General features: G+C 30.8%; 1 protein-coding gene across 1 annotated transcript; it reads right to left on the reverse strand.

The window, feature by feature from the left end:
• Window positions 1–601: 601 nt before the first annotated feature.
• Window positions 602–10,048, reverse strand: LOC120170692 (stress response protein NST1-like). Its single transcript, XM_039178597.1, has 7 exons — window positions 9,934–10,048; window positions 3,383–3,540; window positions 3,186–3,300; window positions 2,415–2,935; window positions 1,339–2,334; window positions 1,118–1,209; window positions 602–636 (listed from the first exon to the last, which is right to left on the reverse strand). The coding sequence occupies exons 1-5, from the start codon at window positions 10,046–10,048 to the stop codon at window positions 2,158–2,160; spliced, it is 1,086 nt and encodes a 361-aa protein (XP_039034528.1). The 3' UTR covers window positions 602–636; window positions 1,118–1,209; window positions 1,339–2,157.
• Between the last annotated feature and the right edge of the window lie 5,237 nt (window positions 10,049–15,285).

A 15,285-nucleotide genomic window follows, 5' to 3' on the forward strand; every position in this document is an offset into this window, starting at 1 on the left:
TTTTATTCTGTTAGTTATTAGATAGGATCAGTTTTATTCTGTTGTTAATTTTATGCATCTTTTTATGTAAAGTTGTTACATTGTAAACTCTATTTAAGTCAGCCATATTCGGAAGAAATAAAATAGATTCATTCGGAACAAGTTTTTTTCGACTATAAGTTTCAATACATTCTACAGTATCAAGTATCATATCTCTCTTCCTAACACGGCCCTTAACTCTTCCAAGAGAACTTTTAACACTATTTTCAGCAACCACAGCTGGATTTTCATTACACCTATTTTTTGTAACTTCACCAGACATACTCGAAAGAGTTGGTTGTAAGTTTAAGTTCTCTTCAGCCAGTGTTGATGTGGTAACAGAAAAAGATACTGCACTGGAATTTATTGCAGAACTCTGTAACATTCTTTTATTAGAGCCTCCAATTTAGAGTTAATACCTGTGATAGATTCACAATAGTTCCATCCTTGTGTAGGAAGCAAATGTTCATCATGTCGAAATTTTTCCACAAGAGGATCGAAAGAAGTTGTATTCATATGCCTAGTCTTCAGAAGTTGGTTTTCAGTTTTAAGACATGATTTTAAACCATGCAAATTGTTTTTCAACTTCGTCCATTGCATACTTGCAGAGCCCCCAGCCTGCAAAGCATATCAAACAATCCCATGTACAGCCATAATCAGAATCACAGGCAGAAATAAGCAAAAGTAACAAAAATACAGAATGCCGTATTACTACAATAAAATCTTCTGCATTCCAAATTCACCTAAACAAAAAAGAAAAATAAGACAAGACAAGACACAGCATACTTAAATTCTTTTTCTTTTAAATTATGGAAAGGTACAGATTATGCAAAATCATAGGATATACATGTGAAAAGAAAAAATGGAAAAGGAAGATGATGAAATCTCTCCCTCCCTCCCGCATTTCTTCCTCTTTCTCCCATCCTTTCTTTTCGAATTTTCTATTTTCCTTCTTTTAGTTTTTCCCAGGCTGGGGAAGTTAATTACTAAGAGCTTATTAGAATTCCAGTGAATCATAAATCATATCAGTGATGCGCATATACATTAAAACTGCCAGCAAAATAAAGTAGAATGGAAAGCAGACCAATACTCTACCCACCAGTTCAATAAAAATAAAGAGCCATCAGGTAATCTTCAGTCTGAAAAACCAACGAGTAGCAAAGTATAGAATCAAACGCCAAAACCTGTATGCTATTTTTCAAAAAAGAATTATGACACTACAATCATCAATCAGGAAAACAATTGAATTTTGCAGGAAAAAAAATCTAAAATGAAAGTAAAAATAACACCAGAAATATGAATGGCTACTGTGAAACTAACCTTTTCCATGTCAAATAAACCTTCAGCTGGAGCTGAGAAACAATTATCCAGTGCATCCAAACAGTTCAAAACTTTAATCAACTCGAGCTTCGTGCAACCTAATTATTGTTGCAAAAGACTAGTACGATTTCTTTCCAACCTAGCCACATATTTTGCATGCTTTACTCTTTCCTTCTCAAGCTTAAGTTGTTTTTTCAAAAGCTTCAATTCTGCTACTTCAGCACTAATTCCATTGTTAGATGAAACAACCAATGCATCATCCATTTCTCTGTTGGATGAAAATTCATGTATCTGCTTCTGCAATTCATTAATTTTCAAGTTTGCATCTTCCAACAGCTTTGATAGATAATCACCGCAGTGTTCTCCTTTCATAGTCTTCTTCGTATTCTCATCCACAAACTTTCTTTTCTTTTCTGCTTTCCTTGTTTTTGAATCTGTTTCTTTTCTCTCACGAATAGTCTTCTCTTTCTCAATATCCAACTGCACAGACCCAGAAACTGCCCTTGACTTCTCTGTATCTGCCTTCAAAACCTTGAATTGTGCTGTCTTTTCTGTTTTTGCAGCAACCATTTGATCAGGTTGGTCAAAAGGACTATTCCCCATATTTCTAGAGCCAGAAAGTTCATGTAACTGCTTATGTAGTTCTTTATTGCTTCTTCTAGCCTCATCTAGCTGTTTGGTCAAATTGTTATTGTGAAGCTTCTCTTCAACAGCTTTCTTCTTAGTTGCTTCCACAGTCTTCCTACGCTTCTCTAGTTTAGCCTCTTCAACAGCCTTCTTAGTTTCTTCAGCCATCTTCCTTTGCTCCTCTAGTTTGGCCTATTCAACAGCCTTCTTAGTTTCTTCAGCAATCTTCCTTTGCTCCTCTGCCTCAGCCATCTCAAACTCAGCTTGTTTTCTTACTTCAACAGCCTTCTTCATGTTTTCTTCAGCAATCTTCCTTTGCTCTGCTGCTTCTGCCATCTCTATATCAGCAAGTTTTCTTTCTCCAACTGCCTTCTTCTTAGTTCCATTAGCAACCTTCCTCTGCTCCACTTTAGCCATCTTCAAATCAGCACATTTTTTTCGTCAACAGCCTTTTTCTTAGTTTCTTCTGCAATCTTCCTCAACTCCCTTGCTTTAGCCATCTCTAAATCGACAAGTTTTCTTTCTTCAACTGCCTTCTTTTTCTCTTCTTCTAGCTTCTTGGTTTCCTCATCCAGCTTTGACTTCTCTAAAGCCAACTTGGATTTTGCTTTACTGATCTCTTTCCTTAGCGTCTCCAATTGCTTTAGCCTATATTCTTCACCAGCCTTACACTCAGTTGCAGTACGTGCTGGTGCATAAGCAGCATTTTTCTTTTCCAAATCTACCCTTTTCTTATCATTCTCAACAAGCTCCTTGAGCCAGCTTATTTCCTTATCCCTGACAGAAACAGTAGCTCTAAGAAGTTTTATTTCTCCAATTTTATCTTCAACATCCGAAACTCCTTTTTGCTTTAAGTTGGATATCTCAGACTTCAGAACAGATATTTCATTCTCTAATGAAACTCTTAAAGCCGATTCTTTTTCTCTGCCTTCTTTCTCTACATTTGTCCGTGTCTGCTTTTCTTCATAGGCTGAAAGTGCAAAGCTATGAATTGGAAAAAAAATTGCAGGACAACTCAAACTTAACATCTAACCCCTTACCATAGAAATCAACATAAAGGGATTCCCAAGAGAGGAAAGAAGACTACCCTAAATGTATGAAAGCACACCAATGGCCAACAAACGTTTCATCTAAATCCTTCAAACTTGTTATATAATTATATGTTATAACCCATACAAAATTAACAAAAGGGGAGTTATATACAGGGGCATTAAGTTAACCTTGCTTGAGAGCTAAATTCTCCGCTTGGATATTATCACATCCTTTTTCGAGCAAACGAACTGCTTGCTTTAGACAAACTCGTCCCCTTTCAGCCTTTGAATATTTGTTTTTCCACTAAAAATCAAAATGAAAAGATTATAGGAAAAAAAACATATTTAAACATTGTAAAATTTGCTTCTCAAATTTGAAATCATACCACTTGACAGCAAGTTGAGAGTCGAACATAATCAAAACTGGCGCGTCCGAAACAGTCGACTCTGGCGTGGCTGGAACATCCTCCGCCATTTCTTCCAAAGCATTCAGAAATGTGAAATGCACTTACACCCCCTAAACTGATCTCCTTTTTTTTTCTTGCTGGAGTAAATTCTCAGGAAAGAAACATCATAAGAGCGTGAAATTATCTACAGAAAGGGAAGACAGCAAGACGTGCTTGCTTAAAATTTAATGATCTGGTAATGGTGACTAACAGCCAAAATGAAAAGAAAAAACCTAAACCTCGTAATGGAGGGAAAAGTGTTACAGATGAAGTGGGCAGTGGCGGTATACTCTGGAGCGGCGTTTGGGGCCAAAACTGGATTTCTAATTTATCCTTATATGGATCCGGCCCAATTGTTTTCTTTTCCAAGAATGAGTAAAGTACACAATAGGTCACTATACTATTCTTAAATAGTTTTTTTCGTACCTAAACTTTTAATAATTACATAATGATCATTTAATTTATCGAAGTGTTATAATAATTTTGTAGTTGGCTGATGTACAATGTATATTGTAGTTGGATGGTTCTTTGTATCTCGTAAAAATAATTTTTTATTTCTTTAATATATGTTGATATTATTCACCTAAGTATTTTTGTAAGTGTACCAACTCATTATATTGTGTTAGGGTTTGTTATAAATATTATGGATTGAATTTACTTTGTAATGATAATTTATATATATATATATATAGATTTTTTTAATCATTTTGAAGATTAACAGCCATTATATCATTACTTGTATGGTTTATAATTTTTATTTTTTTTAAAATTAAAAAAAAAGTTTATTTTGAGTGTTTATAATTTCCATTTTTTATGTATATGACATATCACAAGAAATAAAACCGTACTCTCTTGATATTATATGATTTTATTTAATTTTTTGATAAATTCTAAATTTAGTCATTACTCTATCCAGAGGAGATGAGAAGGAATGACTTCGGGGAAAGGAAGGGAGTGCACTTACTAAATCTAAAACACAAATTAATATGATTAGATTGATCACCCGATCAAATATATTTGCTCATATGATTTTACTAATTATTTTGCATAAATAGTGACAAAAAATACAACACCATCCGTAATATTGTAAAATCAAAGGGAAAAAGACTATTTAACCCTCAATTTTATTTTTAAAACCCTAAGCCAAACAAATATCCTTAAAACTTAACTAAAAACACTAATGGTCTAATAACACAAAACCTATATACTTTAAACCTCTTAAATAACCCTAAAAACATTGACCTAAAAACCTAACACGGTAAAACCTATAAACTCTAAACCAACAACATAAATTCAAAAGGATAAAGTACACAAATAGTCCTTCGACTATACACATTGTTTTTAAGTCCTTCAACTATTAAAAATTGTAAAATGATCCCTTAATTATTAAAAGTTACAAATTGATCCTTAACTATAAGGAACTGCTTTGTTGAGTCTCCAAGTAATAAAAGTTACAAAATGATCACCCAATTATTCATATGCTTCAAACTCATCATTTTCTATTAAAAATTAATTGTACGGAGCATCCTGTACAATTCATATGTTCCAATAAGAGGGCCAATATCAATGCTAGAAGCAACAAAAAGTTATAAAAAAATATCACAAGATAATACTTGTTCATTGAATAAGTTAATTTGTTCTTCAAACAAATATTTTTTTTGGATCCATCTAAATTAATAAATTAAATTAATTGATTTATAGAAACAAATGATAAATAAGTCAAAATATTGAAATATAAAATAAATATAAGTCATAAAGCATAATTAACTTACAAGTTATTATCGATAAAATGATAAAAGTCAACCTAATCTTTTTTACTTGTAGCATAAACATTTTTACCAAAAGATAAGATAACGATTAAATCATAAACAATTTCAACTTATCAATATCATTTGAGTAACTGAGTTTGCGCTCTCATTCAAATTTGATAAAACATTAACTTTATCATCAGTTATCCATAATCACTTCATTGGACAATTAGTGTAAAGACTGCTGTGGTTGGTGTCACCAATCAGATTGTATCTGATCTTTTCGTAATTCAAAATACATCTGTAAAATTATTCTTTATATAATTGAACCAGTCGATTCTTTATATAGTTATAATTTTTTATCAATACAATAACTTTGTGTAATACCCCAAATTTTTTTAGTGACCAAATTGTAAATTTTGAAATTTTAGTAGCCAAAGTATAACTTTGAAAAAGTTAAAGGATAAAAAATGTGACTTTCAAAAGTTTAGGGACTAAAAGTATAATTTTCAAAAGTTAAGTGTTTTGACCTCATAAATTAATAGTTCACCTCCAAGAATGACATTTAGGTGGGAATCATATTCTTGATCCGGAAATTGCGTTAAAATCTAGAAAGTGTTAAAGTCCAATAAAAATTCGGTAAATCGGATCGAATATAAATTTTGAGAAAATTTTAAGGGTGATAAATTAAGGTTAGAAATATTATTTACATATTTTAAAAAGATGAAAAATAATATGGATCATTGGATTTGAGAATTTATTTCCATGTTCAATTTGGATCGTTGGATTTAAATGGCATGATTGAAATTTTTGGAAAGTTGCATGGATAAAATGGTAAAGGGAAATATATTTTGTACATCTTTGAGTTTGGGAAGATGATAAAGATTATGTGGCTTGGTATGAAGGTAATTATCAAATTTCATTAATGGTAAAATTGTCATTTCTCATTAAATAAATTTTAAATTCATTTAAGCTTAAATAAATGACAAATTAACATGAAATTAACTAAAATTTCATGAAAACTTGGTCATCTTCCTCCTCCATTTCGTGGCCTTCATACCCTAGGTAAGAGAATTTTTATTTTTTATTTTTATGCCAATTTATTAGGTTTTTGGATTAAGACTTGAAATAGAAAATTGTTCTATTCGATGAGCTCTATTATTTGGTAACAATATTGCATGCTAATCTTGCTTGAGTTTAAAGATCCCAAATTCTAGGGTTTATGTTCATGTTAGAGTTTCATGAATTGATATTGGATTTTGAGGTTATCGATGTTGTAAAATCATTTTCAAGCTTGTTTGATGATCAAATTATGATCAAACCTCCTAGAAATGCCCACATGAATTTTCGGCCTAACCTTCAAATTAGGGAAAGTTTGTGATTTGATGAAATTGAATTAGGAGTTTAATTGTAAAGGTTTTGAAATGTTGAATAGATGTTGATTTCATGTTTGAATCAATTGAAATCAAGTGAAAATCATGGAACCCTAATACTAAAGTATTCTGCCATGGCTTGAATAAGTGAGAAAAAATATGGAAAATTATCTAAGGGTTGGAAATGATGTAGGAAGGATTCTACAAGCCTTAGAAAGTTATAGGGACCCTCTTGTAATTTTGTGAAAGTTGGGGGACATATTCAACAATTATGGAAAATTATCGAATCAATGTGTAATTGTTCAATGGTTGATGTACTATGCTGGAAATTAACGTTATAGTGTTGAAATTGATGTTATAATGTGAAATTGGATTATTTTGGAAAGTTGGTAAAAGTTGAGGTTCAAAACACAAATATGGAAAAGTTGGAAACTTAAGTGAAAATATTATGGGAAGTTTGGATAAAAAGGAACTTGGATGGTCAATTTGAAAGTTAAGGTCAACATAGATTTTGGTGTCATGAAATTAATATCGAATGAGCAAAAGAAGATTTTAAGAATTTATTTTCTAATGTGTGCATATGTTAATAAGATTCTAACATGTGGTTTGAATTTGTATATGTTTTGTAATGATGCTCATTTAGATTGTGTGCTTGAAATCAAGATCAAACAATATTAAAGCTAAGGAGAAGCTTGAGGATGAAATGTGAATTCCTAAGAAAGGTTGCAAGCTAAGGACACCATGTGAGTGCATATTTTAATTTGTACTTATGCTATCGAATAAACATTGGCTTGCGATGAGCTAGTGATAGAGTTGCTAAGGTAAGAAGTGACTCCTAATGTTGTGTGACTTTGTGATTTATGCATATATGTGCATTTGGTGAGCTAATAGAATTGGTGAATAAGATAAAAATACAGATTAGTGAAATCTGCCTAGATTTGTAATATGAACAGTAAGTTTAGAAAATCACCATAAATTCTACAGAAATGATTAGAGAATGATTTTTATACTGTTGGATTCATGCATTAGTCTAGTTTTGTTTAAAACAAACGGATACTTATTTCAAGGAGTATACAAAAAGATATAAATTTTAATCAATGATAGGTCAGAAAACATGGCAGCAGATTCTGCTCAAAACAACTTTTGTAAGTCCATTTTGAAAATTTACTATAAATCGCACAAATTGAACTATAAGAAATGACTTATATGGTTAGATTCATATTCTATTCTAGTTTCCATTGGTATAAACAGAATAATTTTTTAGTGTATAGATTAATATCGAATAATACTTCTTTGAAGGTAATACAAACTGCCAGGACATGAAATTGTGATAAATTTGGGATAGAACCAAATCAAAAGAAAATGATCAAGTTAAATATTAGTGAGGCTTATATTTTGATTTGCATATAATGTCAAAGTGAGTGCAATGCATGCATAACATTATACATGGATGTTTTATACATCATCGGGTAGGACTTGCGAATAAGTCGACCTTGTTTATACTGACATGATAGTTATGTCATTTATCATACATTTGACATATTCTAAATATGTCAAATGTTGAATATAAAATGCATTGATCACTAGTTATTATATACAATATTTATCATGAATATATGTGGTATTTATCATGAATGTTATTGCGGGTATGAACTGCCAATGTTATATTGTATTAATAAGCTTTTTCATGGATGGATTAAATAAATATAGAGTATATGCCCAAGTATGTCATTGAGGGTCGATGGTATTGATGGCATGCCATAGAGGCTAGCAACTGTATATAGGACCGTACTAAAGGATATCTAGTGATGGTCAGTACTAAAGGATACCTAGTGTTGATGGTGGGCACGACCTTATGTGTCATATTTGATACCGTACTAAAGGATACCTAGTGCGAGCCACTACTAAATGATACCTAGTGCTATTGGCGGATATGACCTCCTGTGTCATATCAGTTTAGCATTTCGGTGCATATTTGACTCGAATACTGGGGTCCTCATAGGTTTATATTTTGGGCTATGGTTTATTAGTTAATAAATGATAAATAGGTGAATAAGCTATTGATCTTATGGAATAAATGGCAAGTATATTGGTAAGAAATTTTATATGTGATTCATATCATGTTAATATTAGCAGCATGATTGAGATTACAGGTAAAGTGATCATAATGCATTGAATATTATTATTGTTTACATTTATGTGTTGCATTGCCTTGAATAATTTTATGATTGCCTCAATAAGTGTATCTTAGCGTGTGATAATTTTTACGCGTAGATAAAAGATAGCGAGTGGAGTAAGGAATGGAGCTTGGCATCAATCAACAAGGAATATTTATAGGTAAAAATGATGACATCCTATTATGTTCTAAATTTTCTAGTTGGCATGTATACAAGTAAGAAATGTCTACCAAATGAAATTTACCGTATGAATAAATATTATTATATTAAATTATATTTTATATATTAATTAATTGAATTTTAAAAATTAGAGAGTTTTATTTATTATATGAAATAGAGCAGAACTACCAATTACTGCATGGAAACCAGATTTGAAATAGAAGTTAGAATATTATATTTTTGTTTTTCTCTGATTAATTATTTATAATAAATGTTATAATTTGGAAACTTGTGAAAGAAACAAAATTTTACCCTTTTGGTTTAAATAATGTTTTGAATAATTGGTGTGACATCTTTAACTTGTAATAGTACATATTTACGGGTTAAGTGTGTTACACTTTGTTTGTCCATTTTTTCAAGAAAAAAGCTACCATTTATTTTTGTTATACATATGAAGATAATAAATTAATATATTTTAGTCAAGACAACATAATAAAAATCTATGTATGTTGCAAGCATATTTTTTTTATTTGATGAAAAACATGTCCTTTAACTCTACTATCCATTTAGTTGTAAATCTCCCTTATATGATGCTTTGTTAAAGAAAGAAACCACTAGTGCCCTAAAAGAAATATATATATATATATATAATTTTCTATTAAGAAAAAATCATTAAAAATTAAAATGATAAGAGAGAATTATATATACATTTATACATCACAAATGAAAATTGTTTTAAACAATACATTATATTATTTTTAACTCGACAAATACTTAGTCTCAAAATAAGTTTAGATGATAAAATATAATTAATAAATATACGAGAGATAGTGAAAACCAAACAAACATTATCATATTAAATAATTTATAATTTTAATTAAATATGATGGCAATCAATTTTATAAAACTAAATTTCGTATACTGCTACTAAACGATAAGGTGACCCCTTATGTATAGGATAAGACCCCATATATCCAATGATTGAAATATTGTTATAGTGGATGGTTAAGATTTTCTCTATAATGTAAATATACCTTCTAGAATTTCTTTAGTTGGTGCACACTTGATTTGAGGTGGTGGCACACGTTTGTCCCGGTTGATAATCTCTTCCATAACATTTAAGACCAATCTAGACGGAACCAATACCATTAAAGGTCTCCAACATATATATATATATATAAAGGGACGAAATTAAGGTGATTACAAAGTAGTATTTGTTTTAAATACTCTCAATCATTTGACAATGAACGCTCAATCACCCTGTTGCAGTCGATGGTGCTCAAACTCATGACCTCTAGAAATAATAACGATTCCTTTAACCACTGAGATAAGATGATTTGTGCATAACTTAATCTTAACAGAGATTGGATCTTTTTAACAATTTTAATTTTTATACATAATTTTATTTATCAGTTAATTATTAAAAAAATATAAATGATAAAATCAAATATGCATATTAGTTCTATCATTTCTATGAAATAACAAGTAAGAAATTAGAAATAAAATTAAAGTAAATAATAAAAAATACGATTTTAAAAGGTATCAAAGACACAACTATCATATAATAATAATAAAACATGTCACTCCTTCAAATCTCGAAATGCATCCATGAGTGATATTGCACAAAATATACTAAAACTAAATATAAGGTCAAACAACAATTAATAAATATATTATTGCTTTATTAGTTACCTTTAAAAATTGTCACTCAATTGAATTTGGCACTTCAGTATATCTCTCACAATCATAATAGAAAGAGACTTACTTTTGTTGTGGAGTTGATGGCTCTACCGCAATATTTTATGTTGGAATAACAATACTTTACAACTTATAATATTATTTTAAAGAAAGTGAAAATCTCTATAACTTTTAGAGTAAACTACACATTTAGTATCTAAACTATGACTTATATTTTGGTTGGGTACCTAAACTTTTTTTTTTAAATTATACCTAACATTTTAATTTAGGTTTTATTTTTGGTACCTCTTCGCCAAAAACTTAATGTTGAATTTGACATATTATCATAAGATAATTTCATATCATCATTGAAAATAAAATGTCATATCAAGAGTTATGTTAATTTTTTAAATAACGGGTACCAAATTGAAACTTAAACTAAATGCTAGGCATGATTTTGAAAAAATAAAGTTTAAGTAACAAAACAGAAAGTAAATAATAGTTTAGATACTAAACTTGCAATTTACCCATTTTTTAAATAATTTTTATACTAATATAAAAATTACAAATTACAACCAGGACCGTACCCCTTTGGATCCAAATGGCCTTCCACTCCTTTTTTATATATAGGATTAGAATCCAATTACATTATGTAAAATTTAAAAAAAAATTACATCTTTTTAAGATCGTTGGATGAAGGGAAATCAAATGTTAAGATTAACAGTATGAAATAAGAAGATATCCACTGGACAAGGAATTAATCTCAACCTTTGATTTTTTTAATCCAACGATTCTAAAAGGATGTTGTTGAAAATATTTTGTTGTTTCGATATAACAACTTAATTGTTATTGAATTTTAAGATTTTATAATTATTTTTAAAGTATATTCAATTAAATTATTCAAATATCACAAATATTACTCTAAGTTTTTCAAAGGTCAATTTCAAAACCTTACTAAAGTGTAAAATTGTGTTTTAAACTTAAAATATTTTTGAAACAATTTTTACAAAGTATTTCGAACCTTAATCGAGCCAAAAATCAATTTTATAAAGGGATGTACCGATGCACTGTTAGGTGTATCGATGCACACCCTAATTCGAATGCATTTTGTGTACCGATGCACAACCATGCATCGATGCACTCCCGATTTTTTTGAAACATCGAATGCATTTTATGTACTGATGCACAGATCATGAATCGGTGCACTCCTGGCTCTTTTGAAACTTCGAATGTAATTAGTGTACCGACGCACCCCTATTGTACCGATGCACTACGTCTTATAACGGCCGAAATATTTGAATTTTACACATAGTGTATTGATGCACCCTTGAGAGTGTACCAATGCATCTACGCTCCCAACCAGATTTTTAAATGATAATTATACAATAACGACTCTATTGACTTCACAATGATCCCCAACGTTCAGAAGTGATCCAATGTGTATTTAAACAACCTTAGAAGCCATTAATCAACAACAATTGTGAGAGAAACAAAGAGAAAGCCTTAAACATCAAGTTTGAGCAAATTCAAGCCTATTTTCTATTCAATATTCATTTTTCTTTCAAGAACACTCTTTGTACTCAATTATATTATTTTTTAGTGTTCATTTTTTGTTCTAGAATTGTGCAAACATATTACCTTGTGAGGTTTTTCTGTAAGTTTACGAAATTTGTAATCTTCTCTTTGGGAGAGAGTGTTCTCAAGAATTTGGAGTATAATTCTTGAGGTAGTTGTAAGGTTACTATTTGTCCTCAAAAGAAAGAACAAATTAGTGAATTTGTTGGAAAATCCTTAGTGTGGATAGCTAATGTAGTGGACGTAGACTTTGGTTGAGAAAGCCGAACCACTCTAAATCGTTGTGCAACTATTTTCAATTTTCTGCAAAAGCTTTCACCAAAATTTTTTATTGTTAAATTACCCCCTCTTGACTATTTCGTCGATCGATTAACTCAACAATTGGTATCAGAGCCTCACTGATTTGAAGGTTTAATCACCTCTTGAGTCGATTCGGGAAAAGTTATATCGATATTCAAGTCATTAATGGCCTCTACTTCAAACTTCAACTTCGGTCTTGATTCATTGCCTGTCAACAAGCCTCCTTTCTTCAATGGAGCTAATTATGCTTATTGGAAGAATAAAATGAGGTACTTTATTCAAGCAAGTGACATGGGAGCATGTAATATCATAGAATATGGATACATCGTACCTTCCACTCATTCAAGATTGTGGAGTGAATGAGAGACAAGAATGTTCTAGCTCAACTCAAAGGCTATCCATATTATATTTTGTGCTCTTAGACCAGATGAATACGAGAGAGTTTCATCTTGTACAATCGCCAAGGAGATATTGGATAAACTACAAGTCATTCATGAAGGCACTAACGAGGTAAAAGAATATAAAATTATTCTTCTAACTCAGAGCTATGAAAATTTCAAGATGAAACCAGATGAAGATATCAAAGCAATGACAGATAGATTTTCCACGATTGTCAATGGTCTCAAATCATATGGAGAGATCATTCCAAACGAGAAGCTTGTGAGGAAGTTAGTTTACTCTCCTCACGCATGAAATGATGATTCAAGATGAGTTACACCTCGAAAAGATGGATGAGACAAAGAAAGAGACGCAGAAGAATAAGAATGTTGGAGTAACTATCAAATCCACAAAGGATGAGAGTGATTCAGATAAAGATAACGATGACGAGGAAATAGTATTATTTGTCAAGAGGTTCAGAAAATTAATGAAACCCAACAGAGGAAGAAAATTCAAACGAAATGAAGGATTCAAAAATGAACCAAAGGAAAAATACCCTATTATTTGCTACGAATGCAAAAAGTCGGGTCATGTCAAGTACGATTACCCACAACTGAAGAAAAAGGGTCAATCAAAGAAAAAGCACAAGGCACATGTGGGTACATGGAGCGATGAAGAAGCTTCCAATGAAGAGGAATAAGAAGTAGCAAACTTGTGCTTGATGGCCATTGGGGAAAGCTCTCAGGTAACCTCTAGCTCATTTAATTTCGAAGATTATTCTTTTGATGAGTTGTTAGAGGAATATACTGGGTTGGCTTCGGATTATGAGAAATTATTTTTAAAATACAAAAATGATATTTCAAAATTGAAAAGCGAACATAATCTCGTATCCAAGACCAACATTGATCTTGAAAGTAAAATTAAGGATTTGCAAATCAAACTAGATGAGTTTGAAAAAAAATATTGATTTGCATAATTTACTTTCAAGAGTAAATGATGATCATCAAAAGAAAATTGATGATCTTAAAGCTTCTTTTGATGAAGTTGGAACAAAACGTTTTGAAAATAGAGAAAGTTCAAAATCCAACTTAGTTAGAAAAAGTTTTAAAAACTACAATCATAGAGGTCCCCAAAGAACCTCTAATGGTAGAATCGTTAGAAGTATATGGGTTCCTAAAGAACTCATTACAACTAAAGATAAGGATATCCTACACAAGTGGATACCCAAGGGGACTAGAATTTTAGAAACTAATGAATATGGACCCAAAAGAAATTGGGTACCAAAAATAAAAAATTAATCTATATTTTTAGGAAAATGAGCATTGCTACAAGGCACAAAATACAAGTTCAAACTCATGGTACCTTGATAGTGGATGCTCAAGACATATGACCGGAGACAAGAGCCGGTTCATCGAGCTTAACGACAAAAATGGAGGAGAGGTGACTTTTGGTGATAATTCAAATGGTCGCATTAAAGGTATAGGTACAATAGGTAATACCTCTTCCATACAAATTAAAAATATTTTATATGTGAATGGGTTGAAGCATAATCTATTTAGTATTAGTCAATTATGTGATAAAGGATACAATGTCTTATTTGAAACAAATGGTTGTAAAATTGTTGACATTGCATCTAATCAGATTATGCTTGTTGGTCATAGAATAGGAAACATATACATGGTGCATTTGGATACAATAAATATGACTAACTTGTGCCTAGTTGCTAAGGATGAACATGATAGTTGGTTATGGCACAGGAGACTAGGACACACTAGCATGAGTGTTTTACAAAGACTAATTCAAGTAGATTTAGTAAGAGGGTTACCAAAGCTAAAATTTGATAATGATAAAATCTGTGATGCATGTGCTAAGGGAAAACATAGAAGAGCTTCCTTTAAATCTATTAATGATGTATCAACTAGTAGAGTATTACAATTTATCTATATAGATCTTTTTGGGCCAATTAGGACTGTGGGTGGAAAACAATATTGCTTTATATTGGTAGATGACTATTCTAAATATACTTGGGTTCTATTCTTAAGTACTAAAGATGAAGCATTAGAAAAATTCATCACGTTTTCAAAAGTAATCCAAAATAAAAAAGGTTACTCCATAACTAGTGTTAGGAGTGATCATGGTACTGAATTTGAAAATCTTGGATTTACTGATTTTTTTGTAATTCAAATGGCATTAGCCATAATTTTTCAGCACCTAGAACCCCTCAACAAAATGGAGTTGTTGAGAGGAAAAATTGAACTTTAGAAGTAATGGTTAGAACCATGCTTTGTGAAAATAATTTGCCAAAATATTTTTGGGCGGAAGCCACAAATACCGCCTGTTATGTTATAAATCGAGTAATGATTAGTCCAATTTTAAATAAAACTCCATATGAACTTTTAAAAAATAAAAATCCTAACATTAGTTATTTTCATCCTTTTGGATGTAAATGTTTTGTT

Source organism: Hibiscus syriacus, unplaced genomic scaffold (assembly GCF_006381635.1).
Source record: "Hibiscus syriacus cultivar Baekdansim isolate YM2019G1 unplaced genomic scaffold, ASM638163v2 tig00111783_pilon, whole genome shotgun sequence".
Lineage (NCBI taxonomy): Eukaryota > Viridiplantae > Streptophyta > Magnoliopsida > Malvales > Malvaceae > Hibiscus > Hibiscus syriacus.